This window comes from Narcine bancroftii, chromosome 1, assembly GCF_036971445.1.
Source record: "Narcine bancroftii isolate sNarBan1 chromosome 1, sNarBan1.hap1, whole genome shotgun sequence".
Classification (NCBI taxonomy): Eukaryota; Metazoa; Chordata; class Chondrichthyes; order Torpediniformes; family Narcinidae; genus Narcine; species Narcine bancroftii.
In genome coordinates this window covers 159,296,962-159,315,964 of record NC_091469.1, presented here as the reverse complement: position 1 = coordinate 159,315,964, position 19,003 = coordinate 159,296,962, and the positions used below count along the sequence as shown (strand labels likewise).

The 19,003-nt window shown below is 51.2% G+C and overlaps 1 protein-coding gene across 14 annotated transcripts in view; it reads left to right on the top strand.

Moving 5' to 3' along the window:
• LOC138765441 (uncharacterized) overlaps positions 1-19,003 on the top strand; it is an 84,409-nt gene that overhangs the window by 22,005 nt on the left and 43,401 nt on the right. For 12 of the 14 annotated variants that reach the window (XM_069942522.1, XM_069942521.1, XM_069942502.1 and 9 more), the window contains exons 4-10: positions 4,395-4,484; positions 9,700-9,739; positions 11,508-11,569; positions 14,100-14,147; positions 14,512-14,580; positions 16,054-16,104; positions 18,004-18,051. In XM_069942522.1, coding sequence (XP_069798623.1) covers positions 4,395-4,484; positions 9,700-9,739; positions 11,508-11,569; positions 14,100-14,147; positions 14,512-14,580; positions 16,054-16,104; positions 18,004-18,051 — 408 coding nt within the window. The remainder of the gene's footprint in view (positions 1-4,394; positions 4,485-9,699; positions 9,740-11,507; positions 11,570-14,099; positions 14,148-14,511; positions 14,581-16,053; positions 16,105-18,003; positions 18,052-19,003) is intronic. The other 2 variants (XM_069942490.1, XM_069942506.1) reach the window with 2 other exon arrangements.

The window sequence follows — 19,003 nt, the reverse complement described above, 5'->3', positions numbered from 1 at the left end:
GTCGAATCATCTGCCTCTCCTGGGGTGAAAATAATGTTCCCATTATTGCCTGCATCTCTTCCCACGTATATGTGTTTGGTCCCAAGAATTGGTCAAGCTGTTCAGCCAGTCCTATAGGATCTTCCAATAACTTTTTCATTTCTTTCTTAAATCCCCGCACCTCTGTACTAGTTAGGGGAACATTCACATATCCCGTTCCCCCTCCCGGTCCTCCCATAGGAACTTGTCTCAGGGGATTTAGGTTTATTGAAAACTTTGATGGTCCTGGACCAGTCTGGGATCTTGTCCAGGGTCGGTTTACCGGTGGAAGTTTAGGGTCCGACTCCCTTAATTCATCCTTTTTATCCCGGCCCCCTTCGGGGCAATCAGATTCATCACCTTTCCCCTCCGGTAATAAGCTTTCCTCGGGCGCAGTAGGCACCGGGGGAATATAAGGAGGGGGAAGGTTGTCCAGAGGTTCCCATTTCTTTTCTCCTGCCACTCTCAATTTAAAACATTCTGTTAAGGATCCTGGCCAGGGAACCCAACAAAATGCATATGCTGACTCTTCTTGATTCACCTTTGGTCTCGAATTTACATATATGTTTAATGCTTGTCTAACCCAATCCTCATCAGATCCAAATTTCGGCCACCAGACCGAGGAACCTTTAATAGGTTGTTTTGACCAAAGGAGACAATATTGGACCATCTTTTTCTTGTTTTTGTCCCGATATCTTTTACTATCCCAATTTTCAAACATTCTCCCCAAAGGGCTGTCAAGGGGTACTCCCAGGAATTGTCCTGAATTTTCAGACGAGCCCTTAGATTTTGATCCTCCCATTTTCCCACCTAGATCTGTTTATCGTTGCTGAGGACCCTCTCGCTCTGGACCCTACTCCCTTCCTCTCAGACGCCTCGTCGGAGGTGCTGTCCCTCCTTCGGTTACCGCTGAGGTTTTCCTGGGGTTGACCCCTCTCTTCTCGGCACTTCGTCGGAGGTGCTATCCCTCCTTCGGTTACCGCCGAGGTTTCCCTGGGGTCTATCCTAGAGTCCCGCGACAGGGTCCTCACACAACGACAAAAGATCTATACTTAATCTATTCCGTTAGGTTTTTATCCAAACAGGTGTATCCCGTTACACCTGTTACCCAATCCCCACACCACAATCGTAAGTCGTCACTTACCGGTGTCTTCCCGGGGATTGAACCGTCACCCTTCTCCTCTCCGTCTTGTCGTGTCACCCTGTCCGGATACCACTCGCTCAAGCCGCCCGAAGCGACGAGCAAGGGACTAGGAGCCGCTGAACTCAGCGGGGTGCACCGCCTCCGATGTCCCTCTTCTCGCCTCCCCTCACGGCCGGAGTGTAGATCCCGGACGAGCCCCCATTTGTCAGAAATAAAACTTCTCACACATGAGTCTCTTTAAAACTGATGACACGACAAGCTTTATTTACAAGTCTGCAGAGTTGGACTCAACTGGTTTCTCACCAGTTAAGCCCCGATACATACAGTGCATTGATTTTTATACCTTTATTATTTGCCCTTCCCCTTCTTATTAATACTGTTTTAATTGGTTAGTATTACAAAAACATTCTAAGTATAACTGCATTATTAATTATCACGTTCGTTACGTACGCTGTGAACTCTACATTCACTGAATTCTGTTTCTCACACTTCTTATCAATCCTTTGTCTCCTGCATGTCTCTCACTATGACCATGAAAAGATAGGTTTAAAAAAACATATTCAGCAGCTCCTTCTGTCCTTGACTGCTAGTAAACTCTCTGTCCGTTCTGGCTTCCCTGTTTATGATTAATCATCACATTTTAACTTAAGTCTTTTTAACCTAAATTCTCTATATCACAACCATCTCAAAGAATTCCAATAGATTTGTCAAGCACGATTTACCTTTTGTAAATCCATGTTGACTCCGTCCGATCCCTTCTCTGCTAGTCATATGCTCTGCTATTACATCCTTAATAATGGATTCCTTCATTTTGCCCACTACTGATGTAAGGCTCACCGGCCGATAATTCCCCGTTTTTTCTCTACCCCCTTTTTAAATAGTGGGGTAACATTAGCTACCCTCCAATCCATGGGTACTGATCCTGAGTCAATTGAATTCTGGAAAATAATTCTTAAAGCATCTGCTATCTGAATGGCCATTTCCTTAAGTACCCTAGGATGTAAATTATCAGGCCCTTGGGATTTATCTGCCTTCAATCCCTTCAATTTCCCCAAGACCATGTCCTTAGAGATACTGATTTCTTTCAGTTCCTCCCTTGTATTAGTCTCTATGTTTCCCAACATCCTTGGGAGGTTATTTGTATCCTCTCTTGTGAAAACAGAACTAAAGTAAGAATTTAATTGGTCTGCCATTTCCTTATTCCCCATTATATATTCCCCTGATTCCGACTGCAAAGGACCTACTCTGGATTTCACCAATATTTTCCTCTTGACATATTTATAAAAGCTTTTGCAGTTGGTTTTTATGTTTGCCGCAAGCTTACTTTCGTAATTTATTTTTGCCCTCTTGATTAATCCTTTTGTCCCCCTTTGGTGCATCTTGAACTGTTCCCAGTTTTCGGATTTGGTACTTTTTTTGGCCAATTGATATGCTCTCTCTTTGGACCTAATGGTGTCTCTAATTTCCCTTGTTATCCACGGTTGAGTCACCTTTTTTGGTTTATTTTTTATGCCAAACCGGTATAAATGATTTCTGCAATTTCTCCATTAGATCTGCTAATGCTTTCCATTGTCTATCCACTGTCAACTCCCCCAGAAACACCACCCAATCAATCTTACACAACACCCGTCTCATACCATCATAATTCCATTTATTTAAATTCAGGACCTTAGTCTCAGTTTTAATTTCTTCATTCTCCATGTCGAGTATTGCATCCTCTCTCATTGATTCATCTATACATTGATTTTGAAAACTTTCCTGTACACATCTGACAAACTCCTAAGCCACCCAGTCCTTTTACAGTATGGGAGTTCCAATCAATATGTGGAAAATTAAAATCGCCTACTACCACAACTTTGTTTCTTACAATGGTCTGCCAGCTCCTGACCGATTTGTGCCTCCAATTCTCACAAACTATTGGGTGGTCTATAATACAAGCCTATTAGTGTGTTCACACCTTTCCAATTCCATTGTTCCACCCAAATGGCTTCTGTAGACGAGACCTCTGGTCTGTCCTGTCTAAGCTCAGCTGTGATAATTTCCCTGACTTGCAACACCACTCCTCCCCCTCTCAGCCCTCCCCCTCTATCCATCTGAAACAATGGAACTCCAGAACATGCAACTGCCAGCCCTGCAACCAAGTCTCACTCAAGCAATAACATCATAATCCCACGTGCCCATCCACTCCCTCAGCTCATCTACCTTACCGACAATACTCCTCACATTGAAATAGATGCAGAGATCATTTCCTTTCCACCAACTGTATCCAATACAGCACAATGATTGGTGATGGGAACAGCCACAGGGGTTCTTCTACCCCTTCCCCTTGCCTTCCCAACTGTCACCCAGCTGCCTGCCTCCTGACTCTTAGGGGTTCCTGCCTCCCTCAAACTCCTCTCCATCACTGCCTCTGCCAACCCAATGATCCAAAGTTCATCCAGCTGCAGCTCCAGTTCCCTAACTCCGTTTATCAGGAGCTGCAGCTGGATGCACCTCTTGCAGGTGTCGTCATTGGCAACAAAGTGTTGTCCCTGACTTCCCACATCCTGCAGCCGGAACACTGGACTGGCCTAACAACTGCCTCTATTACCCAATTCCTCAGTTAATTAACTAGCTTAATGAAAGAAACTTTCCACTCTTCCCTTACTGGGAGCAAATTCTTCCTCAGCCACCGCAGATAAGGCCACCATGCCCCTCTCACCCCCCACCCCCACCCCTCCACCGCCCCCCATCACTGGCTGCTTTAACAGCTCTCCCTCTTTTTCCATGTCCTTATCTATTATCTGAATGGCTCCCTGGCCCTAATCATTCTTCTACGCTCCAAGGAAAAAAGTCCTATCCTGTTTAACCTTTCCCTGTAACTCAGTTCCTCAAGTTCCGGCAACATCCTCGTAAACAAAGTGAGGGTGGATTCTGGGCAGATAGAACCAGGTGGGGGGAAAAGGGAACAGTTAAGTGATGGGGGAACCAGGTGGCGGGGAGGGGGGTGAGACAGGTCGGTGATGGAGTGAACCAGGTGGCCAAGAGAGGGGTGGGACAGGTAAGGGATGGGATACCAGGTGGAGGAGAAGGGGGTTAGGTAATTGATGGGGGAATTGGGTGAGGAGGGGGAGATGACCAGATGGAACCTGGTGGGTGTTGGGGGGTGCAGCAGTCTCATTTGTCCTCCGTCCTTTGAGGGGCAAGGACTCAACGTTCAATGCACCAACATTGTTCTCACTCTCTTTCCCAGTCTCGTTGAACCCCATCTTCATTTATGTGCCGGTTCTCCTGGTTCTCCTGATGACACTTGGCATCATCCTTCTCATCTTCCAGAAAAAAGGTGAGCTCCTCTCTCACTGACCAAACACATCTCTCTCTGAAGGATGACGAACTGATCAGCTCACTAACTAATCTCTATTTTACTGGCGGTGCTGGATGCAGGGGGGTGAAGTGGGAGTGAGTTGTCCAACAAAGGTTGAATGGCACAGTTGGCATAGTGGCTAGGGCAACATTGTAACAGCGGAAGACACCCGGGTTCAAATCCAGCGCTGTCTGTAAGGAGTTTGCACGTTCTCCCTATGACCTGTGTTGGGTTTTTCCCAGGTGCTCTAGGGTAATTGAGGTATTTTGGAGGCACGGGCTCGTGGGCTGGAAGGGCCTGTTACTGTGCTGCATGTCCCAATTTAAATTAAGTTGGGTGATCTCTGCTGCCCCTCCCCAGTTGCCTGGTTTCCCAACACCCCATTCAAACCTCCCTTCACTTTCCCCAGGGACCAATCCCTCCGTGACACCCTAGTCCACTCCTCCCTTCCCACCCGATCGCCTCCTTGGCACCTGCCCCTATGACCGCAGGAGATGCTCCACCTGCACCCACACCTCCTCCCTCAGCACCATTTCGGGCCCCAAACAGTCCTTCCAAGTGAAGCAACACTTCTCTTGTGAATCTACAGGGGTTATCTACTGCATCCGGTGCTCCCATTGTGGTCTCCTCTACATCAGAGAGATGGGGCATAGACAGAGACATGGCTTCGCTGAGCATCTTCACTCTGTCTACAGCAAGGACCACCCAGTGGCCAACCATTTTAATTTCCTGCACCATTCCAACACTGACATGTCTGTCCATGTCCTGACACATGGCCAAACCAAGGGCACCTACAAATTGGAGGAATAATACCTAATATTCCATCTGCTCCCCCCACCCCCCACAACCAGAGACAACCTTCAATTTCCATGAACCCCATTCCCTGAGACTTTCTTTCCCTCTCCCTCTGTCTCCTTTCCCCCTTCCCTCTCCATTTGGAGAGTTACCCTCCCCCATCACTTCTCAGTTTCTTCCTCTTCTCCCCTCCCACCCGTCTCCATCTTTCACCTGTCAGCCTGTGTTTCCCACCCCCTTCCCTTTCCTCCCTCCTCTCCTCCTTTCTCCTCCCCACTTTTTTATTCAGGCACCTACCTCCTTTTTGCTCGTATCTTGACCAAGCGTCAAGACCCGAAATGTTGGCCACCCTTTACTTCCTGCACATGTCACATGACCTGCAGTTCCCGCCCACTTGTGCTGTGGCGAGTCCCACTGGTCCACTCCTTGCCCACTCAAACCATCAGCTGGTTCAAACAAGAGTTGAATCTCAGGGACTGGCGGGGAACTTTGAAAAGACTGGATCTGAAGTTAGCATGGATAGCATGGGCCGAATGGCCTCATTCTTCACTGCCATTGTGATAAATCTCTGTTCCATTCTGATCCATTCATGTTGCCAAAAGGTGTAATTACAGCTTGGTGAGCGAGGTTATAAATATCGTGCAGCATTTGTCATGTGACTCCATGGTGTTGGAGGGGATTCAATGGGGAGGGGGTCAGTGATGGGGATGAGTGTTCATGTTGGATAGTGTCTTTGGGGAGAGTGGGTGATGGGGGAGAATGTCCATGGGGAGAGTGGGAGGTGGGGGAGAATGTCCATGGCAAGAGTGGGAGGTGGGGGAGAATGTCCTTGGGGAGAGTGGGAGGTGGGGGAGAATGTCCATGGCGAGAGTGGGAGGTGGGGGAGAATGTCCATGGGGAGAGTGGGAGGTGGGGGAGAATGTCCATGGGGAGAGTGAGAGGTGGGGGAGAATGTCCATGGGGAGAGTGGGTGATGGGGAGAATGTCCATGGGGAGAGTGGGAGATGGGGGAGAATGTCCATGGGGAGAGTGGATGTTGAGGGAGTGTGACCATGGGGAGAGTGGGTGATGGGGGAGAATGTCCATGGGGAGAGTGGGAGGTGGGGGAGAATGTCCATGGGGAGAGTGGGTGATGGGGAGAATGTCCATGGGGAGAGTGGGAGATGGGGGAGAATGTCCATGGGGAGAGTGGGTGATGGGGGAGAGTGTCCGTGGGGAGAGTGGGTGATGGGGGAGAGTGACCATGGGGAGAGTGAGTGACGGGCGAGAATGTCCATGGGGAGAGTGGGAGGTGGGGGAGAATGTCCATGGGGAGAGTGGGAGGTGGGGGAGAATGTCCATGGGGAGAGTGGGAGGTGGGGGAGAATGTCCATGGGGAGAGTGGGAGGTGGGGGAGAATGTCTATGGGGAGAGTGAATATCGAGGGAGTGTGACCATGGGGAGAGTGAATGACGGGGGAGAGTGTCCGTGGGGAGAGTGGGTGATGGGGGAGAGTGTCCGTGAGGAGAGTGGGTGACGGGGGAGAGTGTCCGTGGGGAGAGTGGGTGACGGGCGAGAATGTCCATGGGGAGAGTGAATATCGAGGGAGTGTGACCATGTGGAGAGTGGATGACGGGGAAGAGTGTCCGTGGGGAGAGTGGATGACGGGCGAGAATGTCCATGGGGAGAGTGAATGTCGAGGGAGTGTGACCATGGGGAGAGTGGGTGATGGGGAGGAGTGTCCGTGGGGAGAGTGGGTGACGGGGGAGAGTGACCATGGGGAGAGTGAATATCGAGGGAGTGTGACCATGGGGAGAGTGGATGATGGGGGAGAGTGTCCGTGAGGAGAGTGGGTGACGGGAGAGAGTTTCCGTGGGGAGAGTGGGTGATGGGGAAGAGTGTCCATGGGGAGAGTGAATATTGAGGGAGTGAGACCATGGGGAGAGTGGATGATGGGGGAGAGTGTCCGTGGGGAGAGTGGGTGATGGGCGAGAATGTCCATGGGGATAGTGAATGTCGAGGGAGTGTGACCATGGGGAGAGTGGGTGATGGGGAGGAGTGTCCGTGGGGAGAGTGGGTGATGGGGGAGAATATCCGTGGGGAGAGTGGGTGACGGGAAGAGTGTCCGTGGGGAGAGTGGGTGACGGGGGAGAGTGACCATGGGGAGAGTGGGTGATGGGGGAGAGTGACCATGGGGAGAGTGGGTGACGGGGGAGAATGTCCGTGGGGAGAGTGGGTGACGGGGGAGAGTGACCATGGGTAGAGTGGGTGACGGGGAGAGTGTCTGTGGGGAGAGTGGGTGACGGGGGAGAGTGACCATGGGGAGAGTGGGTGACGGGGGAGAGTGACAATGGGGAGAGTGGGTGACAGGGAGAGTGTCCGTGGGGAGAGTGAATGTCGAGGGAGTGTGACCATGGGGAGAGTGGGTGATGGGGAGGAGTGTCCGTGGGGAGAGTGGGTGACGGGGGAGAATGTCCATGGGGAGTGTGGGTGACGGGGAGAGTGTCCGTGGGGAGAGTGGGTGATGGGGGAGAGTGACCATGGGGAGTGTGGGTGACGGGGGAGAGTGTCCGTGGGGAGAGTGGGTGACGGGGGAGAATGTCCATGGGGAGAGTGGGTGACGGGGAGAGTGTCCGTGGGGAGAGTGGGTGACGGGGAGAATGTCCGTGGGGAGAGTGTCCGTGGGGAGTGTGAGTGACGGGGGAGAATGTCCGTGGGGAGAGTGGGTGACGGGGGAGAGTGTCCGTGGGGAGAGTGGGTGACGGGGGAGAGTGTCCGTGGGAAGAGTGGGTGACGGGGTAGAGTGTCCGTGGGGAGAGTGGGTGACGGGGGAGAGTGTCCGTGGGGAGAGTGTCCGTGGGGAGAGTGAGTGACGGGGGAGAATGTCCGTGGGGAGAGTGGGTGACGGGGGAGAATGTCCGTGGGGAGAGAGGGTGATGGGGGAAATGTCCATGGGGAGAGTGGGTGACGGGGGAGAGTGTCCGTGGGGATAGTGGGTGACGGGGGAGAGTGTCCGTGGGGAGAGTGGGTGACGGGGGAGAATGTCCATGGGGAGAGTGGGTGACGGGGAGAGTGTCCGTGGGGAGAGTGGGTGACGGGGAGAATGTCCGTGGGGAGAGTGTCCGTGGGGAGTGTGAGTGACGGGGGAGAATGTCCGTGGGGAGAGTGGGTGACGGGGGAGAGTGTCCGTGGGGAGAGTGGGTGACGGGGGAGAGTGTCCGTGGGAAGAGTGGGTGACGGGGTAGAGTGTCCGTGGGGAGAGTGGGTGACGGGGGAGAGTGTCCGTGGGGAGAGTGTCCGTGGGGAGAGTGAGTGACGGGGGAGAATGTCCGTGGGGAGAGTGGGTGACGGGGGAGAATGTCCGTGGGGAGAGAGGGTGATGGGGGAAATGTCCATGGGGAGAGTGGGTGACGGGGGAGAGTGTCCGTGGGGATAGTGGGTGACGGGGGAGAGTGTCCGTGGGGTGAGTGGGTGACGGGGGAGAATGTCCGTGGGGAGAGTGGGTGACGGGGGAGAGTGTCCGTGGGGAGAGTGGGTGACGGGGGAGAATGTCCGTGGGGAGAGTGGGTGACGGGGGAGAGTGTCCATGGGGAGAGTGGGTGACGGGGGAGAGTGTCCGTGGGGAGAGTGGGTGACGGGGGAGAGTGTCCGTGGGGATAGTGGGTGACGGGGGAGAGTGTCCGTGGGGAGAGTGGGTGACGGGGGAGAGTGTCCGTGGGGAGAGTGGGTGACGGGGGAGAGTGTCCGTGGGGAGAGTGGGTGACGGGGGAGAGTGTCCGTGGGGAGAGTGGGTGACGGGGGAGAGTGTCCGTGGGGAGAGTGGGTGACGGGGGAGAGTGTCCGTGGGGAGAGTGGGTGACGGGGGAGAGTGTCCGTGGGGAGAGTGGGTGACGGGGGAGAGTGTCCGTGGGGAGAGTGGGTGACGGGGGAGAGTGTCCGTGGGGAGAGTGGGTGACGGGGGAGAGTGTCCGTGGGGAGAGTGGGTGACGGGGGAGAGTGTCCGTGGGGAGAGTGGGTGACGGGGGAGAGTGTCCGTGGGGAGAGTGGGTGACGGGGGAGAGTGTCCGTGGGGAGAGTGGGTGACGGGGGAGAGTGTCCGTGGGGAGAGTGGGTGACGGGGGAGAGTGTCCGTGGGGAGAGTGGGTGACGGGGGAGAGTGTCCGTGGGGAGAGTGGGTGACGGGGGAGAGTGTCCGTGAGGAGAGTGGGTGACGGGGGAGAGTGTCCGTGGGGAGAGTGGGTGACGGGGGAGAATGTCCGTGGGGAGAGTGGGTGACGGGGGAGAGTGTCCGTGGGGAGAGTGGGTGACGGGGGAGATCCTCTGAGCCTCTGATTTGACCTGTTTTATTTTTCCCCTCTTGGAACACGGGGTGGTTTTCAGGTTTGATGGTTAATACTTCATCACCTTTTTATTCCTTCAGTGAATCTGTGTCTGATGATATGTACAAGTGGTCCAAAAAGGTAAGATTATCGGATATTAGGCCAAGGGTAACTTCCCCAATGTGACCCCGTGGGCCTCTGGGACCCCTGACCTCATTTCCAAAGTGATCCACCCTTTGAACGACTCATTTCTTCAGTCATTGTGTAAGCTGAAGTCGTGGTGAAGATCAGGGACAATTAAGCTGATTAAACAAGATGGTTGTGAAGAGAGATCTGGGCACAATGGCCTTCATAAATCAAGGTTTTGTGTGTAAGAGTTGGGATGTTGTGTTGAAGTTCACTAAGACATTGGTGAGGCCAAATTTGGAGAATTGTATGCAATTTTGGTCACCTAACCACAGGAATTATATCAATAAGACAGAAAGAGGGCAGAGAAGATTTACTAGGATGTTGCCTGGACTTCAGGAACTGAGTTACAGGGAAAGAGTAAACTGGTTTGGATTTATTCCCTAGGTGTAGAAGAATGATAGAGGTGTACAAAATGATTTGGGGTTTGGATAGAGTAAATGCAAGCAGCTTTCTCCACCAAGGTTGAGTGAGACAAGAACATGAGGACATGGTTCATGATGAAAGGGGAAATGTTTAGTGGGAACATGAGGGGGAACTTCTTCACACAGAGGGTGGTGGGGGTGTTGAACAAGCTGCCAGCTGAAGTGGTGACTGAGGGCTTAATTCAGCATTTAAGGACAATTTGGACAGGTACATGGATGTGAGTAGAGGGGGATATGTCTGGGTGCTCATCAATGGGACCCTGTTGAATAAATAGTTCCGCATGGACCAGATGGGCTGAAGGGCCTGTGCCTGTGCTGTCATGTTCTATGGCTTCAGGGTTAGGGCAGTACATTGAAGATCAAGGGCACTGACAGCTGTTGGATGGTCTTCAGACTTTTGTACCTGGCTGTGCTTGCTACCATGTACAGCCTTTTGCATTACAGGGCACTTGAATCCCCCAACCAGGCTGTGATGCAACCAGTCAGTGAACTTTCCCCAATGAAACACGAACGTCTGCTGGCGTTGTAATTATAGTAACAACACAAAAGTGTGGGAGGAATTCAGCAGGTTTCGCCTGCCTGGAATTTGCTCATACCTTGAGGAAGGGCTCAGGCCTGAAATATGGTTCTACACATTTACCTCTTCTGGATCCTGCAAGACCTGCTGAGTTAACCATAGAACCACAGAACATTACAGCACAGATACCTCCGTGTCTTATCGTCTTGTGGACATCCCAAATTTTCTCAAAAAGTAGAGATGTTGGTATTTTTACTGGAGCTGATTCAAAGTTCGTTTATTGTCATGTAATAGTACAGATCATGTAATATTACATGCAATTGGCTTCTGCCTGGTGGAAAACAAGCAAATAGTCACCATGAGTTCTCCTGGTGCCCCTTACGGTATAAGAGACCCAGGTATAAGTGACCCAGGTTCGAATCCCGTGCTATCAGTAAGGAGTTTGTACGTTCTCCCCATGTCTCAGTGGGTTTCCCCAGGGGCTCCAGTTCTCCGTTCAAAATGTACAGGGTTGTAAGTTAATTAGGTGTGTTTGGGCAGCATGGGCTCATGGGCCGAAGGGCCTGTTTCCATGCTGTATGTCTACACTTTAAACATTTATAGCTCTTTCAGAGTCACTGAGTGTCATGGATTTTGTGTCATATTGAATCTCTGTAAATTACCCTCCAACATTTGCCTTTGTTTGGTGTGTGGGGGCGAGGGGTCACGGTGAGTGAGGGTGGAGGAAGGTCACAAGTGGGATGGTGCTGTGATCTCTTAACCTCGGTTCCATTTTCAACAGGAACGCTCCAAGTTCTACCAGCCCTGCTGGGAGAGGGGAGAAGAAGCAACAGTCTGCGTCAGGTACGGAGTTGGAACAGGCAATGTTTTAGGTCGAGACCGTCTATTGAGATGAGTGGGATAGGGCGATATCCACGTTACCAGTGGGGAAGGAGGTGGGGGGTGGCAGGAGGTGATAGGTGACAGAACATGGAGAGGCAGGAAGAGGGAGAGGTGATGGGAGCATGGGAAGGTTAAAGTGAGAAATAAGAATGGGAGTGGATGGTGTAGAGAGGAAGGAAGGGGAACCACAGAATTTCGTAAGGCATTTGACAAGGTCACTGCATTTCATCAAGGATTCAAGGTTCAATTTACTTTCATGTCATAAAACAGTGTCATGGTCCACAAAATTTCCTTTTGCCTGCTGTAAGGCAGACAGATTCCCTATCGGCAGAAATTGCCTGAAGCGTCTCTTACAGGCAGAGAAAGAGAAGCAAAGGAGAGTGTCCCCCCACCACCCACCTCCACAGAGTCACCAAGTGTCCGTAGATTCGCCTCCACCACTTCCGCCCCCCGCACAGCCACAGAGTCCAGTCCAAACCATCAGCAACTTGAGCTCGAGATCCAAACCTCCATCACAATTAGGAATCAGTTCCGATACTTGGTTCCTCTTCAGCCAGTCTCGAGCCAGTCTCCAGCAGCCTAGACCAAGTCCCTTGACCGTGGCCTCTAGCATCCCACAGCCTGGAACGAGTCCCTTGACCACAGTCTCCAACAGCCCGCAGCATGCATTGATTCCTCGCCTCGAGTATCCAGCATCCGCAGCCTGTGTGTGTCCCTCAGCTGCAGAACCCCTTTTTGGTCACCGCCCCATGGGTCATCTCCGCTTCTCATTCTCAGACGGGGGGATGGGGGTCTCTCCATTTTATCTGCCCTGCACCCATCCCCTCCGCTTCCCTGGAGTATGCAACTCCTCATTGATACTGCTGATCAGTGGCACTGCCATCTCCACCGTAGACCCCATAGTCACAGGAATTTCTTTTCACCTTCCCCCAGACACCATGTCCTCCACTTCCTGTTGTTACGAGCCCAATGGACCCCAAAACCAAGCAGCAATAGATATTCACCAAGACAAAAGTTTACATAAACAAAAGTTGCTTTTAATTATCTTTAAACAATGAAAACAGAATCAAACTTTAACTTATCACTATTAACTTAACAAACCTAACTTAACCCCCTTCTAAATCTAAGTGTACCTCTATGTAAGTTCAGAAAAGTTCTTTGGTTCACAGTCCAATCTCACTTCTCATTCCTCCAAGTTCATTAGTTGCAGGCAATTCTTTTACTGTGCACAGAATTTAACATTTATAAAGTTCAGCAGGTTTTTGGTGCTTGAAATGTAAATGGTTACCACACAGGAAGGTTCTTGTTGGTTTTCAGAGAGAGATTCGTGGTTCACTGACACCCACAACTGATTCCTTTTTTAATCACGTACTTCAGTGTCTTGCCGAATAAACCTGCCCATCAGGGTTTTCCAGATGATAACTTCTTTTTTTTTCAGTTTACCAGAGTTCTTTTTTGTTTCTCTTATTACAAGATGTCTCCTCTTGCATGAACCACAAGGGCTTTGACCAGGCTGAACTAAGCACCCACAACAGGTCTTCCAAATGGGGTTTTCCACAAGCTTTCCAGCTTGTCCTGTTCCAGTTCTTGTTGCTACTGCCTAACTGTAGAATTGATCTCTGTGTTTGTCTCTCTCTCTCTCATACACACCCACACATCCACCCACCCACCCACACACACACACACACACACACACACACACACACACACACACACACACACACACACACACACACACACACACACACACACACACACACACACACACACACACACACACACACACACACACACAGAAAGCCTTCTTGACTCTCTCTGCTTGCCAAACTGCATGTTCCACTCCAGACAGAATGTGGCTCCGACAAGCTCTTTCATCTGTTACCTTTTTATAAACAACAATCCATTAGTGAAGTATCTTGGGCACTCTCCAAAGCTTTTGAAAAGACTATTGGTCCCAATATGTCTTGCATGAGCAGAACTTCAGTATTTTAAATAAGATCTGTTTCAAAGTGTTTGTATGTGACCTTCACTAAAAACCCTGCCACAATTTATCTCTCCAAAACATTCAGTCACACTATCTCTCTCCAAACACAAAGGGAAAAGTTTTAAATAGAGGGATACTGTTTCTATCAGACCCGTGAAATTCAGCATTAAGATTGAGAAAGTGAGAAAGGTCAGAGGGCCATGTTAGAGCTGTTATAGAACATAGAATGTTCCAGCACAGCGTTGGCCCTTTGGCCCACAATGCTGTGCAGACCTAATAAACCATGGATATGTTAAGATCCAGAATCTGTATCATTACAGGATGGGGAAATGGATTGGCAGCATGTAGCTTCCAGAGCTCCCACCAGGTCCCTGCCCCACAAGAACACACCCACACAGGCTACAATCCCACCGCAATGAAGCCCTGCCCCCACCGATTCCTGCTTCCACCAGGATGGGCCAAATGTCTCCCTCATGCAGCTTAACGATTCTCTGATGTGTGTTCCAGCAGACAATGACAGGACGTATGAAACCCTGATGACCAACATGGAGACAGGTAAACTCCAGCACCTTATTGATCAACAAGCCTGTGTCCAGTACTGGGACACCTGACCATCAGATATCAGCTTGAACTCGTGGCCGTATCCATCACCTCAGCATTCCCACATGGACAGGTTTGTCCTTGGCCTCACCCACTGCTGGGGATCATGTGGAACAACACGTCATCTACTCCCCGACACCCTCCAACCCAACAGCACCAACATCCACGTTCCCAGCTTTAGGTAACACCCACCTCCTGTCACTCTCAGCACCCCCATCAGTTTCAGCCACACCTTCCCACTTAGTGAGATTCTGTGTCTGTGGAGTTGGACGTCTGCAGACAACCTGCACCTTGGCAGTAATTCCTGCCTATCTTACAGATACCTGCACGTACGCCAGCCTTGTGATCGGTGGTGGAGAAGCCCAAGCACCTGAAGCCCACAGTGCAGGTAAGTTCAATGTAAGCAGGATACCGCAGGGGTCGGTGCTGGCCTGCAACTGTTCACGATGTACATTAACGACGTGGAAGAGGGGACAGAGCGGGATGTATCTGTTTGGTCATGACACTGAATAGAATGGAAACACAAACTGTACAGAGGATACAGAGAGTCTGCAGGGAGATATCGATAGGTTAAGTGAGTGGGCAAACGGCTGGCCGGCGGAGTCCAGTGTTGGTAAATGTGAGGTTATCCTCGTTGGAAGTAAAAATGGAAGATCAGAATATTATTTAAATGGAAAGTGATTGCAGCATGTTGCCGTGCAGAAGAACTTGGGAGTGTTTGTGCATGAATCGCAAAAGGTTGGTTTGCAGGTGCAACAGGTTATCAGGAAGGTAAATGGAACTTTGACCTTTATTGCCAGAGGAATTGAATTTAGGAGCAGGGAGGTTGTGCTGCAACTGGACAAGGTCCTGGTGAGGCTGCATCTGGAGAACTGCGTTCAGATCTGGTCTCCCTACTTGAGGAAGGATGTCCTGGCTTTGGAGACGGTGCAGAAGAAGTCCAGCAGGTTGATTCCAGGGATGAAAGGGTGAGCCTATGAGGAGAGTCTGAGATGTCTGGGACTGGATTCGCTGGAATTTAGAGGAATGAGAGAGGATGTTGTAGATATGTATAAAATTATGACAGGCATTGATCAGATAGAGGTAGGTAAGTTGTTCCCATTGGTGGGGGAGACTAGAACTGGGGGATGTAGCCTCAAGATTCAGGGCCATAGATTTAGGACAGAGATGAGGTGGATCTGCTTATCCCAGAGGGCGGTGAATCTGTGAAATTCGCTACCCATTGAAGCAGTGGCTCCACCCTCACCCACCCCAATATAAACCCTGGTTTTACAGCCTCACCTCAGATCACCTGAGTTCGACTGTATCTACTGGCCATTGATTGGAAGCTATTAAAAGCGTATTTGTCCTCCTCATTGTCTCTGAGTGCATTCAGTCGTGTTACAGTGGTTCCTTCAGCTGCAAAAGCCCTCACTGGTCACCATCCCTCTGTCTTCTCCTCTGCTTCTCCTCCTCAGCCGGGGATTGGGTGGTGGGTGGTGGGGGGGTGCGGGGTGGTCTCCTCATTTTCTGCTGCCCTGGGCCAATCATGGGAACCAGGTCTATGAACCAGGATTCGAGAGGTAGCTGAGGGCAAGAAGGGCTCGTAAAGAGGCCTTGGGTGTTGAAGGCTTCCTGATCGTGTCGGGGGTTTGGATCTGGAGCTCAGGCGACCGATGGATCGAACAGGAGTCTGTGCGGCTGCAGAGGCTGCGGGAGGACGGGAGGAGAATCCACGGACACTCAGTGTCTCGGTGCAGGGCAACGTTCATGACAACTCTGTGCCTTATGGCAGGCAAAGTTTGGCATATATCACGTACAGAGCATTTTGAATGTATTATGATGTGACAGTAAAAAGAAGCTTTGAATCTTTGCGTTACAGGAGACAATTGCAGCACCTACGACAATGCAGGGCCCAATAACAGTGAGAAAGGTAAAATGTTAGCACCTTATTGCTGGAGAACTTTTTATCTAATTTATGTTCTGAATTTGGAAAAGCTGCCAAAAGTATTTTTCTGTTTGACTAAACGTTGCCAAAAAAATATATCCAGTTCTAAAGGTTTAAACTGATGCCAAACGTAAACGTTCTACTATCACAGGTAGATGGAGTTGTAACGAGAGTGTTTGGCCTTCATAAATTAACGTATTGAGTGTAGGAGTTGGGATGTTATGATAAATTGTATTAGATATTGGTGAGGTCAAATTTGCAGTATTTACTGCAGTTTTAGTCACCTAACTACAGGTAAGGTATCCACAGAGATGAAGGCTGGTGTTGTAACATCTCAATGCCTGTCTGAACGGTGACATGGATCGGTTCCAATTCACCTATCGTAGCAGATACCCTCTCACTGTCTCTCCACCAAGCCCTGGAACCCCTGGACAGCAAAAGTGCAAACATCAGGATGCTCTTTATCGACTACATTTCCGAATTGAACACTACCAGCCCCTCAAAACTGTTCAGCAAACTCCAGCGCCTGGGACTCAACACCCCACTGTGTAATTGGATCTTGGATTTTCCCACCTCCAGACCACAATCTGAGGATTTGTAAGAACACAATCCCCATCAGTACGGGAGCACCACAGGGCCGTGTCCTTAGCCACCTGCTCTACTTGCTACGCACCTTGACTGTGTGACTCAGTACAACAACACCATCTAGAAATTCACTGACACATCGACAGGCGTGTGGTGGAAAGTGTGTCACGTCCCATTGGCGTGTGGGTCACAGGGTTAATGGAGGTTGAGAATTTTCCCAAATGTGGGAGTGAGAAGAAGTATCTGGGCAGATAAATGAATGAATTTCCTCAGTGATGATCCACATCAGTATCAGGTCCCACCACCATCAATATCAGTCCCACCACCATCAGTATCAGGCTCCACCCAACCACCATTAGTATCAGGCTCCACCCCATCAGTATCAGGCCCACCCCATCAGTATCAGGCCCCATCCCATCAGTATCAGGCCCCACCCCATAAGTATCAGGTCCCACCCCATCAGTATCAGACCCCACCCCATCAGTATCAGGTCCAACCCCATCAGTATCAGGACCCACCCCATCTGTACCAGGCCCCTCCCCCATCTGTACCAGGCCCCACCACCATCAGTATCAGGCCCTGCCCCCATCAGTATCAGGTCCCGCCCAATCAGTATCATGCCTCGCCCCATCAGTATCAGGCCCCACCCCATTAGTATCAGGCCCTGTCCCCATCAGTATCAGGTGCCACCCCATCAGTATCAGGCCCCACCCCATCAGTATCAGGCCCCGCCCCATCAGTATCAGGCCCCACCCCATTTGTACCAGGCCCCGCCCCATCAGTATCAGGCCCCACCCCTTCAGTATCAAGCCCCACGCCCAACAGAAACAGGCCCTGCCACATCAGTAACAGGCCCCGTCTTTTCAGTAAAAGGCCCCACCCCTATCAGTATCAAGTCCAACCACCATCAGTAACAGGCCCCACCCCATCAGTATCAGGCCCTGCCCCCATCAGTAACAGGCCCCACCACCATCAGTATCAGGCACCGCCTCATCAGTAACAGGCCCCACCCCTTCAGTAAAAGGCCCCACCCCTATCACTATCAGGCCGCACCATCATCAGTAACAGGCCCCGCCCCCATCAGTATCAGGCCCCACCCCATCAGTATCAGGCCCCGCCTCATCAGTATCAGGACTCGACTCCTGTCTGTATCAGGCCTTACCCCATCAGTCTCAGGCCCCGCCCCATCATTATTATGTGCATCCCCATCAGGTCCCCCCCCCACAAGGCTCTATCCCCACCAGGATGGGACAAATGTCTCCCTCCAGCTCCTTCACGATTCTCTGATGTGTGTTCCAGGAGACATCGACAGCTCATACGAAAACCTGGTGACCGACGAGGAGACAGGTAAACGTCAGCACCTTACTGGTCGAGACCTCTATGTCCGGTTCTGAATCACCTGGCCAACAGATCCCAGCTTGAACTCCCTGCTATATCCATCCCCTCAGCATTCCTGCATGGATATGTCTGTCTTTGGCCTCATCCACTTCTGGGGATCATGCGGAACGACTCATCATCTTCTCCCTGACACCCTCCAATTCAACATCACCATCATCCATGTTCCCAGCTTTAGGTAACACAGCCCACCCTCCACACCCACACACCTACCCATCCGGTTCCACAGTTTCCATCCCTTCCCTTCTCTTCTCTACCTGCTCCCTTGTCACTTCTATCTCCCTCTCCCCTCCCAGGGCTCTCTCCCCCTCCCCTGGGTCAACAGAAGGTGAGAGATGGGTGTAGGATACAAAGTGCCAGAGGAACTCAGCAAGTCAGGCAGTCACCATTCGGGGAGTGAGCCCTTCATCAGGTCAATGTCTGAGTGGGGATGTGAAGGAGGGGAGGGGAACGAGGTCCAGGTGATGGGTGGATACAGGCTGGAGGGGGAAGGAGCAGAGAGGTGATCGGGGAGGGGACTGAGGGGTGAGAGGGATGCTCTCTGATAGAAGCAAGGGTGGGGATCTGGAGAGAGGGATTATTTTGGAGGTCAATGTCTAGTAGCAGCCCCCACTTCACCCCCCCCCACTGCTCCAAGTCTCTCTCTCTCACTACCCCTCTGTCTCCTTCCATCCAGTTCCCCACCCTCTTCCCATCCCTCACCTACCAGAGATCCTCCCACACACCCTCATCACCTCAACATTTGTTTCTTCAGCCCTTCTTCCTATGTTCACTTCTGTACCAATGGCAGGGATGTGGTTGTATGATTTTTCATAAGGAAACTGTTACAGGTGGTTGGAGGGCTGGTATAGGGCGGCCAGAACGGGTTGGCACAGGGTGGCCGGAGGTGCTGGCACAGGGCAAT